At 45.4% G+C, this 19,135-nt stretch overlaps 1 protein-coding gene across 3 annotated transcripts in view; it reads left to right on the top strand.

Moving 5' to 3' along the window:
- The window catches only part of GARNL3 (GTPase activating Rap/RanGAP domain like 3), a 141,852-nt gene that overhangs the window by 4,176 nt on the left and 118,541 nt on the right, over positions 1-19,135 (top strand). For all 3 annotated transcript variants that reach the window (XM_027614301.2, XM_035723671.1, XM_027614300.2), the window contains exon 2: positions 11,813-11,983. In XM_027614301.2, the coding sequence (XP_027470102.1) occupies positions 11,841-11,983 (143 nt within the window). In that variant the 5' untranslated portion in view covers positions 11,813-11,840. The remainder of the gene's footprint in view (positions 1-11,812; positions 11,984-19,135) is intronic.

The raw sequence follows: 19,135 nt of genomic DNA, 5'->3' as shown, positions 1-19,135 counted from the left end.
TGTCTTTGCTAAATATCCTGTGTCAGCTCAGTTAACTGGCGGGCAGACACAGCTCATGATGAGTGTAAAGGAGCAGTGTGGGGCGTGGCCCAGGCTTTAGGCGTCCAGGCAGGTGTCAGTTAGAGAGAGGAGCTGGGAAATCTGGGGGCCAGAGGGCAGGACATTGACGCTGTTAAACCACTTGCCCTAGATGTGTTTGTCCTCATTTTGTAGGAAGTCTTCTCAGATAGTGCTCAAGAACAAGGACTTTGGAGGGAGACACACACGGGTTCAAGTTTTTGTCTTTTCACTTGTCACGTGTGTGGCCTTGGCCAGGTTGCTTAACCCTCTGACCCTTGATTAACTCGTTTGTAGAATGACAGTAACACCTAACTCACAGGACTGATGTCAGGTTTAAATGAACTGATTTATGCAAAGTGCTAAAAACAGTATCTGGCACAAAGCGTTACCAAATGGCAACTTTTCCGGACAAAAGTGATTCACGTTTATGCACAAGTTCTCAACCTTTCCCTTGTCTTGCCTCATTAACATTCTAGCTTTACCCATTCAATTTTTCCTCCTCCCCCACCCCCAGAGCAAGGTCCTGCCTTGGTTCTTTTTTGCGTTTTGAGCTGCAGATTTAGGAAGAGAGGGATTGAAGAGAAGAGTAGGTACACAAGGCACTGGTTAGAACTGGCTGATGAAAAACTTTAAGGGGGTGTTTAGAGGTGAGAGGTACAGAGACACCTGTTTTGGATGAGGGAGGCTAATAGGTCTTCCTGTTGTTTTTGTTGCTCAAAGATATAATTTAAGAAATATACCTGTTGTCTTTTGTGACTTTGTGGTGATCAAGAAATACAGTCAATGAACTTGAGTTATTTTAAATCACTATTGCTGCACTGTGTTTTGGCTGCAACACTTTATAAAGCCAAACCCAGATGTAATGGCACACACATATGAGCCACAGTATTATCAGGGTTTTACACACAGATTGAATTTGAAAGAATTCTAAAGATCACAGACTGACAACATTGAATGGAACTGTAGACATCACTTAGGTTAGCATCTCAGAGTGCGGTTCTTTAAGTGTGGTTCCTGGACCAGCAGTATCCACTTGTTAGAGATGCAAATTCTCAAGCCCAAGCCCAAGTATACTGAATCAGAATTTCTGGAGATGGGGCTCAGGAAACTGTGTCTGGGAACCAGGACTCTCTCATCTAATACATTGTTTCTCAAACCTAACATATAGGAGAATCACCAGGAGGGCTTCTTGAAACGGTTCCTTGGACCCCACCCCCACAGATCCTGATTCACTAGGTGGCGGTGGGTCTATGAATTGTATTTCTAACAAGCTTAGAGTACTGCTGGCCCAGGAACAGACTTTAAAAACCACCCCGCTAGGGCAATGCAGGCATCTTTTTTTTATAACAGCCCTCCCAGCTGGTCCCCTTCCGCTTATTACATCTAAGGTCAAGGAGCCCTTAAATAAATAAAATCTTAAAAAAAAAGGGGGGGGGCGCGCCTGTGTGGCTCAGTTGGTTAAGGAGCCCCTACTGCAAGCCTTTTTGGTATTGGGCAACTCTGTTGCCTTTCCCTAATAGCACAAAGGCTGCCTCATTATGTTGACCGCCCATCATTCACGATTCTGCTTTGATAGCTGCTTGCAGCAACAATGTCTGGGGTTGTGATGCCAGGTGAAAAGCGGTGGCTTGGATTGTGGGACGTAGACTCAGTGGTCAAGTGGTTCTTATTCCTGGCTTATTCCCAGTTGCGATCATTGAGCAGTTCTCGAGCTACAAGCAGGAGTAGTAATGCATCACGTCTTTTCTGATTGGTGCCTTACCTAAGCTGTTAATACTTCTTAAGATTATCGAGGTCAGTGAATGACAAGCAGAGAAAAATTATTGGTTCGTGGAATTTCCAAAATTGTGGAGTAGACCCAAGCTTTGGGAGAGGGTAGATCCAGGTGCTCAAATTATGTAGGCTTTCTTCATTTTCTGGGTCGACTGTCTTTCCTCATGCAGGCAAAGAAAGTTAACTGTTTCAGGCTTACTTTCTACCAGCGTACGATCCCAGCAGAAAGACATTGCCTCTCTCTCAATAGTTCTAGAGCATGTTTCCCAAGCTTGACATTCATTGGATCTCTTGGGTAGTATGCTCATCCCCGAACCAGTCGTTTTGGCTAGAAGGGGGTAAAACATACTCATTGGCTGGGCTGGGTCAAGTGACTAATGCAGAACGGAGAAATTAGATCACTTCCATCCGTAGAGACCAAGAGGCAGTGATAGCCCAAAGGAAAATCCATAGTGCCATTACCAGAAGAAGTGGAGTGGATACTGGGTTGACCCCCCCCCAAAAAAGTGCCATTACATCTGGGAAGCTTTCCAAAATAGACACCCAGATGCCACCCCAGAGTCACAGCATTGGGTTTTCTGTATTTTTTTAGTTCTCATTGTAAAAGGCTACCTTAGTTGAGCGTTTAAAGTATGCTTACTAAGTTTAACCACAGTGGGTGCAGAGCCCTACATAGAAGAGATTTTGAATCACAAATAGAAAACATATTATTTGCTTTCTCAAATATTGCTTCCTACATAGTAGCTTCCTTGTTAGTAATGCATATAACCTACACCTTGTGAGAACAAATTTGATGCCAAGACAAATGCTTTCTTGTTCCTGAACATGGCTTTTGAGGCCAAGATAGGATCCGAAAGAACAGTTATCCATTATGCATTGTGTCGCCTTCTTCTTCCTTATGTTTCTCCTAACTTTCAGATTCTTGGATTTTTTTTTTTTTCTTTTTTCCCAGGAGACTCTTTTCCCCCCAGGTAGTTTTGTAAACAATTATTTTAATGTGGGCTGTTTTCATAATCTTCATTTCTCTATGTTATGTAGTTATTCTTCTTGTTTGTTGCGGGCCCTTAAGTATTTAATCACAAATAAATCTGCTGCTGTCAGTTTTCTTTTGGAAAAACAGCAGTCTTCCTGGAAAGGATTATTAAGAGCTGTCTTGTATTAGGCTGACATAATGGACTCTTAGGGCCAACAGAAGAAAATTAATTTTCATATTATGTCTGTTCTCCTAAGAGAAGGGAAAAAACAACTTTTATTATTCACCAAGAGTTTAAGTTAATACAAGCCAGCTTCCTTTCTCAGAGGAAGACAATAGTCAGATTCGTTTTGCTTTAGAAGGTTAATAAGAGAAATTATGTTTGGTTGTCTGGTTTCCAGAGTTGAAGATCTGAACAGAGATGGAGCCCGACAAACAATGCTGTAAGAAAATTATAAGAGATTTAGCCTGTACAGTGAGACTCACTGCTGCTTTTCCTGTGGGGGAAAAAAATTCTAAAGCAGCATATGCAAGCATAGAGGTGTGGGAAACTGGGAGCCACACAGCTGCTTGTCTCTAGAGCTAGGATTGTAGAGGACAGGAAGTGAATGAGAATGAGCAATGAGATGTCGCTGCCCAGGGAGGTTTATGTTAAAGGCTGCTCCTGTAGGAGTGCTTGTAAAAGTAAAAAAAAAAAAAAAAAAAAAAAAAAAGTCCTTCGGGAACATTTCAATACAATACTAATACTTTGATGCCAAAAAGAATAGAAAGATTGGGGGCGCCTGGGTGGCTCAGATGGTTGGGCGTCTGCCTTCGGCTCAGGTCATGATGCCAGGGACCTGGAATCGAGCCCCACTTCTGGCTCCTGGCTCGGCGTGGAGCCTGCTTCTCCCTCTCCCTCTCCCTCTGCTCATGCTCGCTCTCCCTCTCTCTCTCTCTCTCTGTCTCAAGTGAATAAATAAAATCTTTAAAAAAAAAAAAAAGATTAAAAAGATTGATGCCAGTCTCTGTTTTCTGACTTGGAAAGATATCTCGGATGCTCATATAAAGTGAAAAAGAACAAGTGACTTCTGGCAATAGCAAGTGTGTAGAGTTACAAATAGAATTTAAAATTTTCTAGTAGCCATATCTTTTTTTTTTAAGTAGGCTCCACTCCCAATGTGGGGCTTGAACTCATGACCCTGTGATCAAGAGTCGCATGTTCTACTGACTGAGCCAGCCGAGTACCCCCTCTATGAGCCATAGCTTAAAAAGTAAAAAGAAGCAGGTGAAATTAATTTTAATAGTTTATTTTGTCTAACTCAGTATATCCAAAATATTACCATTTTACCACGTAATCAGTATTAAAAATAATGAGGATAATTTACTTCTTCTGAGGTACTTTGTTTGAATTCTGGTGTATATTTTACACTTGCAGCATCTCAATTCAGACTAGCCGCAGTTTAAGTGCTCAGTAGCCATGTGTGGTCTCTGGCTCCCTCATCAGACAGTGCAGATATGGATTTCAGGTAGGAAGTTTTTGAAAGAACACATCAAGGTTTTTGTTTGTTCCTAATGTGACTGTGAATCACAGTGAAATAGGGAAAGGGAAAAAAATGTGGGAAGAAAAAGGATACCAGGAGACTTTAGGAAAAAGAAATCATCAGGAAGTATGACTATGATTTGATGGACTTTTATTAACTTCCCATAAATCCCAAGTAAGATTTAGACTTTGAGACTTAAATGTGAAACCATTGTGTCATGGATACATGATGTAATTAAAATTTTTTTTTCATTTTGGGGAAATCAGTATAAATTAACAGTTAAAAAAAAAAAAAAACCAGCAAGGGCATTGTTTTCTGTGTCAAATGCTGCTGGTAGGTCAAACAAGAAGAACTCAGAATTGACCATTAGGTTGAGCATCATGGGGTCATCGGTGGCCTTTTGACAGGAGCTGTTTCTTTGGAACAGTGAGGATGAAAGAAGTCTCACTGGCCTGGCTTCAGGAGATAAAGGAGGGGGACTGGAAACAGTGAATACCATCAGGTCTTCTCAGGAGCAGAGGGGCTGTGAGTCGAAAAATTGTTGATTTGTTTTATTTGGTTTTGATTTGGGGTTTTCCGCTCTTGTTTTATAAAGATGTTTATATCTGATGGGAATGATCCAGTAAAGAGAGAGAAGATTTCAGTAGGGGGAAGAGGTGTTTTACTTGAAAAAGAGAAAATTCACAGAGGATATAATAGCTGCCTGCCCACATTTGAAAGCGTGTCAAATGAAAAAGGAATCAGGCCCATTCTACTCTGTGTATGGCCCTGGGCTAGACCTAAAATTACAGTGGGTATGAGGGATAATAAAACAGATTGGGCTCAACACATGAAAGTACATTCCAGCAGTCGGTGCGGCCCATGCCAGCATGGCTTCCTTCAAGATGCAGTAAAAATTTTTATTACTGGAGATGTTAAAGCATCTGTAGGTTAGACTAGTATTTCTCCACTCTTTTGTGCTTTTGGCACACTTTTGGATACAACGGTTTTTGGCGGCACACTTGAAAAGGTGCAAAGCAGTGTTAAGCTGGCCAGTGCCAGCAAGAACATAATCATTACCCACTCCAGCAGTGACCTGAGAAGCATCCCCAGTTAGCATGCTGTTCTTTGGGTTGTCCTTTAGCACTTCTTTGCTGTTTGAACAGAAATGTTTAGTGCTGCAAGCATGCTCTCTTTTATATTCAAAAGACAAAAGTTCCACATATTCCATAAAAGTACATAGCCTCTTGTTTTTGCCCCCGGGGGATGTGCCCACCATTGCACCCACCAGAAGAAAATCCTACCCCGCTCTGCACTCTCCACAGGGTCACGTGAACTGTTAAGCTCAAAATTCAATCTGACAAAGATCACTCTAAGACTATCGGTCAGGAATCGGTTGCCGACCACAGAATCCACTCTACCTAGTTAGTATAAGCAGAGTGATATTTAATAGTGACATAGGGAATTAAGTGCTTACAGCATTGTTAGCAGGGTGGATAGCGGACTCTGGTCTGAGCCCCCAGGAACAACTCCAGAACCCAGAACCACTGTGCTCTGCCATGACCACGAAGGCTGCCATTTATAACAAGAAGCTGATGGGTCAAGAAACTGCCAGTCCCTGAGCGAACTGCAGAGCCACACTACCAACTCTGCTTTGATCCCAAAGCTGCCATTGTGGCTTCGGAAAGCTGTAGAATCAAGAAATCACTGACTCCAGAACCACTACAGCTCCGTCATGATCTACAAAAGCAAGATGGCGCCCTGTATCCTGTTTCTGAATCCACCAGGCTTCATTCTGAGTGAGAGGCTCTCATGAGTACAAAAGATGTGTGGAATCTAATTCATCTCCAGAACTCTAAACTGCAAAGAAGGTTAGGGCATTGACATTCTAGCTTTCTAACTTTTGTGCGCTGGAATGGGGCTGAAACGGGTATTGAGCAAGTCATTCCACAGTATCTGCCACAGCGTCTTTCTTCAATCACAGCAAAAATAAATTAGACATATTGATCAAAAGTTAGTAGCACGCTAGTGAGGGTTCCCGTACGGAGGTAAAAACGAGAAATCAGGCCTCAGCTAGGTGCTTGAAGTGGGTCTGCCAACTATACATATCAGTGATTCTATAGTTTGAGCACAAATGGAAGTTAGGACATAAGTACCAGTTTTGCATTTTATGTTGGGAGAGAAAAGTGTCTTTAGAAGGCCTGCCAGCCAGTAAGTATTTTCCAGTGTCTGTGCCATGTATCAGCCTGGATTGATGTTTTGCAGATGGATTGTCTTTGCTCCTTGCACTTGTCACAGTCCTCGCAAAGCAGCTGCCTGTCAGAGATCGGCAAAGAAATAGAGCAGGTCCCACAGCGGTCTGACTAAAGCCACCAGTGACCTCATTCAAGAGCGGCCAGAACTGTCTGACATAGTCTCCCTTTTCCAAATGAGTATCTCCCTCCCGGTTTTGCCTTCACATGGTCACTTACTCATTCAGCAACCACTGAGCACTTCTTTGTACTAGGCACTAGGGATACACTGTGAATAAGAAGCAGGGTTCCTGCTCTCATGGAGCGAACATTCTAGTGGAGGGGGAGACAAGGTACCGGCAAACTAATGCATAACATTTGGGGACAGAGGGAATCTGCCTTCTCATGCCCCAAGCGCTGCTCCCTTGACTGCAGAGCCAGCTCAGATCCCAAAAGCTGCTCTTGGTATGAAGAGAGGCAAGAATGATGATTTGCGCTTTGTTTAAGGTTGCTTTCAGCCAACAGTTGGAGCAAAAGGAATAATGTGCAAGGTCAAGAACGCAGGGGGGTGGGTGTGGCTCCCAGAAGGCTTCCAGGTTCCTCAGGGAATTTCGGCAGAAGCTCTGCAATCAAAGCAGCTTGTACCAGGGGGCCTGTCGGCCACTTTGAAGGAGCCAGAACTGAGACCTTGTTGCCTTTCGTGTCATTTTGCTGCATTCAGGGGTCTGCCTACCGGCATGTGAGACAAGACTTGTGCCTCAAGTTGGGTCCTTCCGTGGTCTGTTCCTTGCTGCATCACTGGGCCTGGCCAAGCCTGGCCGTGGTCCCCAAGTGGAGTGCTGGTCCCCAACTGGAGCACCCGGCTGAGTCCTCCTCAGTGGCTGTTGTTGCTTCCTCGTGGCCTTCAGCAGGGTGCTGAGAAGCAGGCCAAATTTCTCTTTACTCACCTCCCTGAAGACCCAGATACTAACACTCAGGGCACACTGAGGGTCCGGGAGTTAGAACAGGAGAAAACTGTAAACTGCTTCTGAGGGCTGTCTTCAGTCCAGGAAAAACCCAGGCACGTGCCAAAGCCCCCCTACACAGAGATTCGCTCATAGACACCCTCTTTTCCTCTCCTTTAGCCCTCCCCTTCCCAGAAAGCACATGGACACTGTGAATCAACCTTTTCCCGGCCACATTCTAGGGCATTTTATCTCAGAGCTATGTGAAGTCTGTCTATTGTCTTATTTGATCTTTTGTTTTGAGAGAGTTCTTCTTCTTTCCTTTCTTTTTTTTTTTTTTTTGAGAAAAAAAAGCTGTTATATTTTTCATCTGATATCTGTCAAAAATCTTCTGATCTGTTCTCTTCATCTGCCTTTTGTGAACCTTTTTTTCATAGGTCCTGTGCTCATTTATTCCTGCATGTTCATTCTGGAATTGAAGCAGTTCTGTCTGGGTCTGTGTTTACCCATTAACAACATGGGCAGATTCACCTTGACTCCCATCCCTGCTCATCTGAGCAATGGTGAAGCTTCTCTTTCAGAGCCGGAGCTGGAGGGCTGGCCTGGACGCTCCTCAGGAAGCAGGAAGGGTTCAGAGGCAGTGGGACTGTGCCATCTGTTCTTCCTCTCTCCTCAGGCTTTCCCTCCCATCTGCCAGGCTCCTGTGCCTATGTGGTTTGTGAGCCCGTGGCAGGACTCGCCTCGAGTTTCCGACCCCCCCTCCTGCCCCCTACTTCAGGGCAAACAGGCCCCTCCCAAGACGGCCTGGGTCAGTGTGATTTCCCATGCGCCTCCTTCTGGTGGACTCAAATGTCCTTTTGGCTGATACCTTTCCAGAGGGTCAAATGGCTCCTAAGATATACTTTTTCCTCTCACCTTCCCCCTTTCCTCAGATTAGGCCAGCCCTTCTTATCAGCACACGGGGGCAGTGGAAAGAGAGAGAAGAAGAAACAGCTTCTTCCCAGTCTTTCCCATGCTTCCAGCCCTGAGTCCTCCAAATCAGGCATCCAGGTGTGTGGAGCGTTCTTGCTCATGTCCCTCACCTGACGTCAGGTGGGTGGGACTTGGTGTTCTCTTTCAGTTTGTCCACACATATACAGCAGGTCTTCAGAGCATAGAGTTTAGCCATTCTCTTCTTTCAATAAGTTTCTTCTATATATTGAGCCATTTTTGCTTATTTCCATGGGTTCCAAGGACTTATGCCAATGAACACTTGGTCTGCCATCCTTCCAAGAAGTTTCTCAACTGCTAGATATATTCAGTAGTGAGACCACGAAACTAAAATGTCAGATGAAGAGGAACATATATTTTTGTAAATTGGGAAGGTACGACTAAAAAAGCTAACAAGTGAATAAAAAGACTAAGACTCACAGTGATGGAACAGGATCTGAACAGTTAGAAGATGAAACTCAAGAATTAGCCGAAAGGATAAAAGAGAATGAAACTCTATGAGTAAAGTTATATGGCAAAAGCATAAAAGTAAATGGTAGCAAAGTCTAAAAGAAGTAGTATTTAAGTACTTTTAAACAAACTCTTAAAGATTCAAGGGCTAGAGAATCACATGCTAAGACAATGAAAGAACCTAAGTATTTAAAGATTAAAATAAGTGAAAAGGTGGAATGTAAGCAATATATAAGGTTGTCTCATTCTAAAAATGTGCCTGTAGGGGTGCCCACCTGGCTCAGAAGAGCACGCGACTCTTGATCTCGGGGTCATGAGTTGGAGCCCCATGTGGGGTGTAGAGATTACTTAAATAAAACTTAAAAAAAAAAAGGTGTCCCTGTAGTGACTGATGTACAGAGATGTCTAAGACTATGTTTAGGTAGAAAAGCAGGTCACAGAATACTGTGCCGTCTACAGACCTATATGTCACACAGAGCTTTGCAGATAGGAAGAGAATGGAGCTCTAGGGATTGCACCGCTCTATTAACTGGAAGTGGGAAGAGAGTGGAGGTGGGATGTTGTGGGCACGGTCAGATCCCCTCACGTCCCCTCACCGTTTCTGGCTGTTTCTCCCCTCCCCCTCCAGTGCACTTTGGCTCCAACAGCCACGCCAGCCCTCACTCCCCGGCAGCTGCTCTGGGTATATGTCTACCTGGGGCTTTGCCCCCCAGCCCCACCGTGGCCCTCAGTGCCTTGTCTCAGGCAGGATAGCTGAGGCAACCTGCCTGGAGGGACGCTGTCCAAGATGTAAAGCGAGCTCCATAGGTGATTTTACATTTTCTCGGAGCCGCATTAAAATTAATTCTAATATTCTTAGAATTTTATCCTCAACATGTAATCAATATAGAAATTATGAATGAGATGTTCTAAATCCTTTTTCATGTGAATTAAGTCTTGGAAATCAGCATGTATTTTACGCTTCCACAGTTCACTTTGCACATATCAGTTGCTCGGTTGTCATAGGTGGCCACTAAGTACAGCCCAGCTCACCCAAACCAAAGCTGTCCCCTCAGAGGACTCTGCCTGCAAATGAAACCTCACATCCCTGCCCTGCTTCCTCCACTCCCTTATGGGTTTCTTTTAGGAGCACTTTCTTAATAAATGTTTTGCATGTATTATTATTATTATTATTTGTAATTTTAAAAAACCCAGAAGTTTTAAAAGGAAACAAAAAATGTTATCTCTCATCCAGAAGCCCTGCTTTGTGGTTTGTTGATTGCTAAGGCAGCCGTAAACTCTAGGGAGCCTGGGTTTCAGAAGGCTTGGTGGGGGGGGTGCCCACTGAGTAAAGAACAACTGATAACATCTCAGGAACTTGGCCTCTTGCCGTTTGTCAGATGTGGAAGGCTTGAGCCTTTGATGTCGGTCTAGTTGCTGCCGAGATAAGTGGCCTCAAGCCATCCTAGGGTGAGATTATCTGGAAGTCTGCCTCAGGTATGCAGCACGTGCCTTCCAGGGGGAAGCTGGGTCACCGCTGGAAGAGGAATGGCAGATGGGCCTGGCAACAGTGACCTTTTTTTTCATTTTGAACGTGGCCGCAGCCTAGCCCGTACCACGGCAGCAGCTTGGGAGTGGGCAGAGCCTGTCTGGCTCCCCACGGCCAGGCTGCCTCCCTTCCCTGGGCATCCAGCTCCGCAGCAGGATGGTGGTTCCCTCTGCAGATGCCTCCGCCTTGTGGATAATACGGCTTGAGCCAGTAGGCCTTCTGTGCTTTGCCCTGTCACCAGTCTTTATGAAGAAGGCATTCTGAAGAGTCCCTTTTGACCAAAGTGCCATCAAAGATGGCTTTTGAGGGCGCCTGGGTGGCTCAGTTGGTTAAGTGACTGCCTTCGGCTCAGGTCATGATCCTGGAGTCCTGGGATCGAGTCCCGCATTGGGCTCCCTGCTCAGCAGGGAGTCTGCTTCTCCCTCTGACCCTCTTTCCTCTTGTGCTCTCTATCATTCTCTCTCTCTCTCTCTCTCAAATAAATAAATAAAATCTTTTAAAAAAAAAAAGATGGCTTTTGGTTTCTGTTTTTGCATGTCCAAGGAATTGGATTTAGTTGGCTTATTTGTCTGGCACTGGAGGTAGGGGGTGAGGAAAGAAGGCTGGCTGCTAACTGGCTCAGAAAATAATTCCAGTCCAGAGCCGAGATGCCTGTGTTTCACTAGCGAAGCAGCCCCTTCTTCCCAGAACTACCTTTCCCACCTTCCTCACTGTGTCCTCAGAGAAAGGAGCAGGCAGGTTGCAGGAACACATTTCTCAATTTATTCTCATGTGCAACTCATTTATTCAACAGGCTTTTGCTGCTTGTATACTATTTATGCCATTAGTCTTGAAGGGTCTGTTTGATCCTTTCTGTTTACACTGTTGTTGCCAGCATAAGCCCTTTTGATGGCTTTTCTTGCATATTTTAATTAGAAGTAAGGAGAGAAAACCAAGCACGCTTGGACTCACACAGTGATGGAGGTCCCACCTCTAGTTAATCTCCAAAAGCACTCTAGACAGGACTTCCCCTTTCAGAATGAATCTGTGATGGCTTGAGTGCTCACTGGTCCTCCTTTTACCTTAGACCCCACTCACTTGACATAGTGGATGACTTCACTCAGTACTGAAGGATGTGACAGGATTGCACCGGGCCTGGGGTACATGCCTTCCTCCCCCACAGCATGCACGGGCATTGCTCTGCGCAGAGAGGCGTGGTGCAGTCTCGCTGGGGCACGTGGGTCTTGGGAGTGCCTTGGCTTTGCCCTTCCTGACTTCCTCATGGGGCTGGCCTCAAGGTAAGAGTGCCAGAATAGGCCAGTGGTTGGCCTGCCGTTCCTATTCTCTGATCTCAGTGCCTTTCCTAACTCCTTCTGTTTCAGCTCGGCACCTCAGCCTCCAGGCCCACTGATGGATCCGCTGACCAAAGGGTCCTGTAGGAGTCAGATGGCACAAACCCTTCTATGGAAAGCCAAGTCGTCTCTGTCCTTTGGAATCCAGCCTCTTCAGACATGGCCAACAGAAGACCCTGAAGTAGAGTCGCAGGTCAACCTGTAAGTAAGTAAAAGAAACATCTGTTTGGGCCCATGCTCACTCTAACTTGAAATCCCTTAATGCCCAGGAAGAAAATACTTTTTACCTTTTCGGGGAGAATAGGGAGGGGAGAGGGGATTGAATGTCTGGTTCGGAGACTTCCTTTCTGTTCTTAATGATGCCTTCCTTGTATATTTCTTTCTTTACTTGGCAATAGTCACTGAGCACCCGCTCTGGCCAGGCCCTGTGTCAGGCATGGTGAGCACAATAGATTCAGTTTCTGTCTTCAGGGGATTTGCAGCTCATGAGACAAATAGCCCTTCATCAAATAACCATGCAAATAAATACTAACAAATTTTGACAAGTGCTATGAAATGTGTTGCCTTGATTCAATAAACATTTACAGAATGCCTTCCCTGTGCCAGCAGCATCTTGGGGATAGAAGAGAATAAGGCAGTGTCCTTACCCTTGAATAGCAAATCATATCTATAAGGGGAAAAAAATCCAGTATTATTCAGAAGAAGTGATGATAATAATAAGTATAGTATAACTAATAGGGACTCAAGTCGCGTGGGGTGGTAACTGTGTTTTCCTGTTTACTCCTGAATCCTCAGTGTTTTGTTATGATGTACAAAAATATCTGTTGGATGAATGAATAAGTGAATGAAGAGAACATGAAACAGGGTGCTTAGTTCTCCAGGGGAATCCAGGGCAAGTAGGTGCAACAATATGATTGACTTATGAACAAATGAGATGCCTCATCAATGCAGTGTGACAAATATTGATCAATACTTGCTGTACCCAGTGCTTTTGTGGAGCTAATTTGTAGCTGGGGGCAGGGATCAGGATCACCTGAGGAGGATAAACAATTTATGCCCGAGGCCCACCCCAGAGATTCTGATTCATTGGCTCCACAACAGGCGAGAGAGGACTTTTCGGCGTGTTTGCCTTCACAGAACTCATAGCCGATCCAGGGAGACAGACAAGTAACCAGATAACTCCAGTCCTGCTTGAAAAGAACCAAGTATAAAGTTATTTAGGGGTAAGTACTCTGCTGGAGCACAGGGAAGAAAAGGGGTATCAGCTGAGATCAGCCTGGTAGGATGTGCCTGGGCCAGGACAGAAACAGGGAAAGAAGACCACTTTTAAATGGAAGGAACTACAGAGCTAAGGCTTAGATCCATGAGAAGTATGTTTCAGCAACATCGACAGGTGTTAAACCAGTGGTTCTCAATGCTGACTGCACATGAGAATCCACCCCGGGAGCTTTAAGAACAAGGAAGCCTTCGTCATTCCTCCAAGATTCCAAGGTCAAGGGTGAGACAAATACCAGTACTTTAGAAAGCTCCCCACGTGATTCTCATATGCCACAAAGGCCGAGAAACGCTGTTTTCACAGAAGTGACCCCACGTAATTAAATAAATACAAAATAGAAGCAGCTTCTATGCCTCGCCAGGGGGTCTGAACTTTCTAACTTAGGCAATGGGGAACCTTTGATAGCATTTACAATCTGAAGAGATAATGCAGTTTAGAAAGTACAAGGTTGGGGTGCCTGGGTGGCTCAGTCGTTAAGCGTCTGCCTTCGGCTCAGGTCATGATCCCAGGGTCCTGGGTTCAAGCCCTGCATCGGGCTCCCTGCTCGGCAGGAGGCCTGCTTCTCCCTCTCCCACTCCCCCTGCTTGTGTTCCCTCTCTCACTGTGTGTCTGTCTCTGTCAAATAAATAAAATCTTTAAAAAAAAAAATAAAAAGTACAAGGTTCACATCGTTTAGAAAAATTCATGATTGCCAGTTCCGTCGTGGATTCTTCAAGGAAACATGGGCGAGTCTGGAGTCACCACGGGCTTTTCGGAGTGACCACCATACCTTCCATAAACGGCCCTTTAATGAAAATATGAGATTTAATCTGAAACCTAAAATTTCAGTAAATACTGAATTATCTGAGCAGAATTATCCTGTTGCTGGCAAGGAAGGGCAGTGTGACAGGGGCTCCATCCACCGAGGGTGCGGCGGAGAGGACCACGTCCTCCCAAGCTCCCAGCAGGTGCAGGTCCACACCGGGCACGCCCTGGGTGCCGCCTCTTCTAGACTACAAGCCCCACAGTGCTCTGCGCGCATGACGCAGTCAAAGGGGCGGGCAGGGCTGCGGGAGAGCCTATGAGATGCAGCGAAAGCATCCTAATTAGCATCTGGAGGGCCCTATTGGTGAGTTGTCTGGTTGAGGGTGGGCCAGGCCCTGGTGATTGGCGGCCGACCAGCTGACTAGGCTGCCGCGAGAAGGCGTTAGTGAAACCGAGTCCGGATCCTCCAGTACTGGACCCCAGACTCAAGGGCCGGACTTGAAACTGATTGTACCAGGAGTCCGATGTTGGGTTAGAAAGATGTGTCTTTAAGAACCGCTGCCAGGGGCGCCTGGGTGGCTCAGTCGTTAAGCGTCTGCCTTCGGCTCAGGTCATGATCCCAGGGTCCTGGGATCGAGACCCGCATCGGGTTCCCCGCTTCGCGGGAAGCCTGCTTCTCCCTCTCCCACTCCCCCTGCTTGTGTTCCCTCTCTTGCTGTGTCTCTCACTGTCAGATAAATAAAATCTTAAAAAAAAAAAAAAACCACTGCCATTCTGTGACCCACTCATTCACTCATTAACTCATTCATTCAACAGTGTTTATTGATTACCTGTGTACCAGGCACGTGTGCAAACATCCTAAATGCATTTTCTCATTTGGTCTTCATGAAAACCTGATGAGGTAGCTACTGTTAGCTCCATTTTACAGATAGGGGAGCTGAAGTGCAGAAAGGTTAAGAGACAATTCCAAGACACACAGCCTGTAAGTGACAGGGCAGGGATTTTGAACCTAGATTTGTCTAGCTGCAGTGCCCGTGTCCTAACCTCAGGGTGCTCAGCCATGAAATCAGGAGCAAAGTTTTTATTCCATTTATTCCATTTATGGAATGTAGGCATTCACAGGGCATTCTGATATATATGAATATATATGCATATATATTCAAGTGAAGAATATAACAGTGTCTTACTGGACACCAGTCTGGACAGATTCTGATATCAAACAATTCACTGAGCATCTGTGTGCTGTGTTGGACCCTGTGCTATGCACTGGGGATGCAAAGAAAGCCTCTCCTTCCAGATGAAGGGGGGGGAGGAAAGTGCTATTCCCTAGGGCAGTCCAAGGAGATTTCCCAGTGGAGGGAATACGTGAAGAATGGAACTTTACCAGGAAGAAGTGGGAGAGGCCTTCCCAGACAGAGGTCACCATATATGCAAAGGCCAGCAGCATCAAGGCACTCTGAGTGTTTAGAGAACCGTGAACAGTCTCATTTGGCCAGTGCTTCTTGAGGAGTGGTGGGGGGTGAGCCTGGGAAAGTAAACAGAAGCCTACTTAACCACTGAGGAGTGGGAGGGCTTAACCACCCGCTAATAAGCTTGCTTTTGAGTCTGTAGGCTGGGGCATAGCATGATCAGATTTGCTAATTGAGAAAATAACTGGTGTCAGTGGGCAGCTAAGTTGCAGCAGGATAAGGCTGGTGGCAGTGGACTCTATTAGAGTGGCCAGGGAAGAGAAATAAGCATTCTAAATGAGTGGCAGGAACCATGGGATTGATTCAAGAAATATTAGAGAAGAAGATTAGAGTAGTACATGTGTGGGTGGTGGGGTAAGTGACCCTCTGAGTTTTGACTCGGGCAACTGAGTGGTTGGTCTTGCCATTAATGAGAGGGCCCGGAGATGAGACAATGCAAAATCCAAGATAGAATAAGACAAAGATCAGTAATCAGTAAATGCCATCAGTACTAAAAAGGGGTACAGTTACATCTCTGGGGGCAGAAGATGCTTAGGAAAGTCTTTTCAGAGATGGTAATATGAAGTGGACCTTGAAAAAGGAGCACTTCCCTTCTTTTCTTTTTTTGGACTACCTTTTAATAGGCAGAGATGGGGAGGAGAATATTCTAGATGGCCAGATCTTGGTTTGCCTCTTGTGTGGTGCAGTAGTAGGAAGTCTGGAAAGTCAGATTGAAGGGCATATTGTAAAAGATGTTGTACTTAATCCCTGGGCCACGGGGACCCTCTGAGTGATGTTTGAAACATGCAAGTGATGGTTTGAGCCCTGCTTTGGCAAAGTTAATTTCACAGCTGCATACAGCAACGAGGCCAGGAGCCAAATAAGAGATGGACTAGGCTGCGTCTTCTTGGTTGTAAGTTAAATAAATACAACTCAAATTCAGGCCAAAAAGGGAGAATGTCTGGCTTCACATAACCAAACTAAGGGAAGGGATGGGTCTGGCTTCAGGGATGGCTAGATCCAAGGACACAAATGCTGCCTGGTCAGTGCATTTCTTTTCACTCCCATGTCCTCCAAATTCTTAGCCCTGCTTCTCTGTTGGCCTCCTTGGCTCCTACTGTCTATGAGTTGTCACCATGCAACAGATGACATCTCAGGTAGCATGAAACTTGAGAGGAAAAATCTTTCCCATTCATTAGAAGAAGCATGAGGAAGGTCTGGGCCACGTGTCCATGCCTGGTTTTGTGGGCGAGTATGTTACCAGGGGAAGAAGAGATAGTTCTTGTTTGCCCTGGTGAGCTGAGCAGCCTTGGAGAAGAAAAGGTGTCAGGAGAGAGGAGAAGAGGATTCAGATGGGTCATGGAAGCCATTGCAGGGATTTCAAGATGTGGAGTGGTCTGTGAGTGATCACAAAAATAACTTAGGAAGTTTTTTCAAAATATGGCTCATGGAACCTATTTAATTGGAATCCCTAGTGGTGGGACTCAGGCGGCTGGCTTATGGTGTCTAATGCAACCAAAAGTTTGCAGATGGAACTGCAGTCTGACAACTGAATATGATAATCAGACAGCTGAGGAGCACCTTTGAGAATAATGCGATTTCACTTGGGAAGGGAAGGCAGGAGGCCGAGTGCGAGACTCTGCAATCCTCAATTCTCCCAATTCATAACCTTGTTTCAGGACCATTAACAACCGGAAATGAGGTAAAATTTCTTCCGAGATGTGTTGAGTACATTAGGGAAAAACTATGGAAAGCTATTAGAAAGATGGTTTTGGGGACCATTCTGCCTTAAATGGACGTCAGCCAGAGGGGAAGGAAGAAAGTTTGAAAAGTTTTTAATCCCCTCTGAATTATCTGCTAATTCTCTTTTACTATGATTCATGAAAATATCCTACCAAAAAGTTGGATTTCTTACAACGGGTCATTCACACTTCATTTCCCTTGCTAGGTGAATTGGCAGTGGTTTACTTTTTGATCTTTTGAGGAAATTTGGCATGTATTTGAAAGAGTTTGTCTTCAAGGCATTATACAAATATAAGGCAGTTTTGTTACTTAGACATTTTTAAAACAGCTTCCCAAACCCTTGAAAGACCTAGCTTGTTCCTGAATGAAGGGCCACTTAAGCGTAAAAGACAGTGCTAGAAAGTAAGCCTTTTGGTTTACGGTTTACGGTTGGGGGAAATTCTGTTCCCCTGTCCTCTTGTCTCCAATGGAAAAACTCCTCCACTTGCATGGAGGAAAGAGGTTGGACCAATAACTTGTCCCTCTCTCCTTGCCCCTCTCACTCTTGGGATTTGGTTGCCCACAGAGCTTGTGTGTTATCTCCTCTCTTGTTTCCATTTGGAAAAACACACCTGCGTCCTCTAGAGGCAGGCATGGAGGCCCGTCTGCCTTGGTCTCCCCTGTTGGAGCTCAACGGTCCTGAGACAGCAGATCCCCTGGCAACCATCCAGGCAAGTATCCTACAAATGGCCTGTTCCACTTTAGAAACTGGAGGGATGGGGGAATAATAAGGCCATTTGGCCGTCAGGCTCAACCACATTTGCCAGTGAGACTCTGACAGTAAGGAAGTTGGTATTTTGATTTCCATTTGCCTGACTCCTGTCACTAATTCTTAACCGATTCCAAACACAGAGAAGAGAGTGTTCTGATTTACTGATAAGCTCCCACAGCTCCCACGCTTGTGAGACAGGCAAGGATTTGTGAGGGTCTGGTTTGGTTTGCTTTGTTTGTTTTTCCTGTCTTGTTCTTCCCTATCTTAGCAGAGCACCTGGCATGTAGAAAGTGGTCACTAAATATTTGTTGGGTGTTAAGTGAAGGGTGATAGAGCAGAGGTGCCAGCTAGGAGGCTTCTTTCTGCAGTGATGAGGGTCTGAGCTAACACAGAGAACATGGAAATGGAGAAGAGAGGAGTAGCGAGGGAATGAATGACATTGTGGAATTCTACACACGTCCACAGGTGCGAAATGGTAGACAAGCCTAGGCATTGCAGCAGTATTAACAATAGCAAAAGATTGAAAACCATTACCTAGGGAGTCGGTTAAATAAAATATGATGCATCCACTCAGTGGAGTACTTTGTGACCATAAGAGAGAATACAGGAGCTTTTGGGGTACTGATTTGGAAAGATCTCCAAGATACACTGAATGAAAAAAAGAACAAAAACAAGGAGTAGAATTGTGTATAGCATGCTACCATTTGTGTGGGAAAAAAGGAAAAGGGAACTTGCGTTTTTCTTTGTCAATGGCTAAACGTCTCTGGGAGGAATACAAGAGGAAATGGGGAACTGAGGGGGGCAAGACAAAAGGAGGCTTTCCCTGTACAACCTTCTAGGGTCTGTGGGTTTTGAACCAAGTAAGGGTGTTCTCTCTTCAGAGAATAAAATACAAATACACAGATACAAACATACAACTTTCAAAAGCAATGCTGTGCAGGCAGCAGGAATAGCACCCGGCATCCCACCCGATGCTGGCTGTGAGCGGAGGCATGGGTGATTGCCCTGAACCTTGTACCTGGAGTGGCTAATTGGGGAAAAGGTGGCAGTTTGCTGAGCCGCACACAGGAGTCGGTGTGAGTGTGGTCCAGGGCTGCACGGGTGTCCGTGGAACTAGGGCCCACCCTTAGAAGTCCGAGTTTGCAGTTGGAGAGAAAGATCCAAATTGGACCTTTGGTCTGGGGAGTTGTTAGCTTAGAGGTGATATTTGAAGGCACAGGAGCAGTGAGGTCCCCAGGGAGGGAGGTGGCTTGAATCAAAAGGAGAGGATCCTCACCGATTAAGCTAGGCTCGGAGTTAAAAATTGCATTGCTGCTTCGTGTGATCTGAGAACCAGGAGGAGTATGGTCTCACTCCGCCAGGACCTCCTGGCCCTTTCCCGGGAACTGAAG

The sequence above is a fragment of the Zalophus californianus genome, chromosome 13 (genome assembly GCF_009762305.2).
Source record: "Zalophus californianus isolate mZalCal1 chromosome 13, mZalCal1.pri.v2, whole genome shotgun sequence".
Lineage (NCBI taxonomy): Eukaryota > Metazoa > Chordata > Mammalia > Carnivora > Otariidae > Zalophus > Zalophus californianus.
Note: the sequence above shows the minus strand (reverse complement) of the source record. Positions and strands in the feature narration are given on the sequence as shown.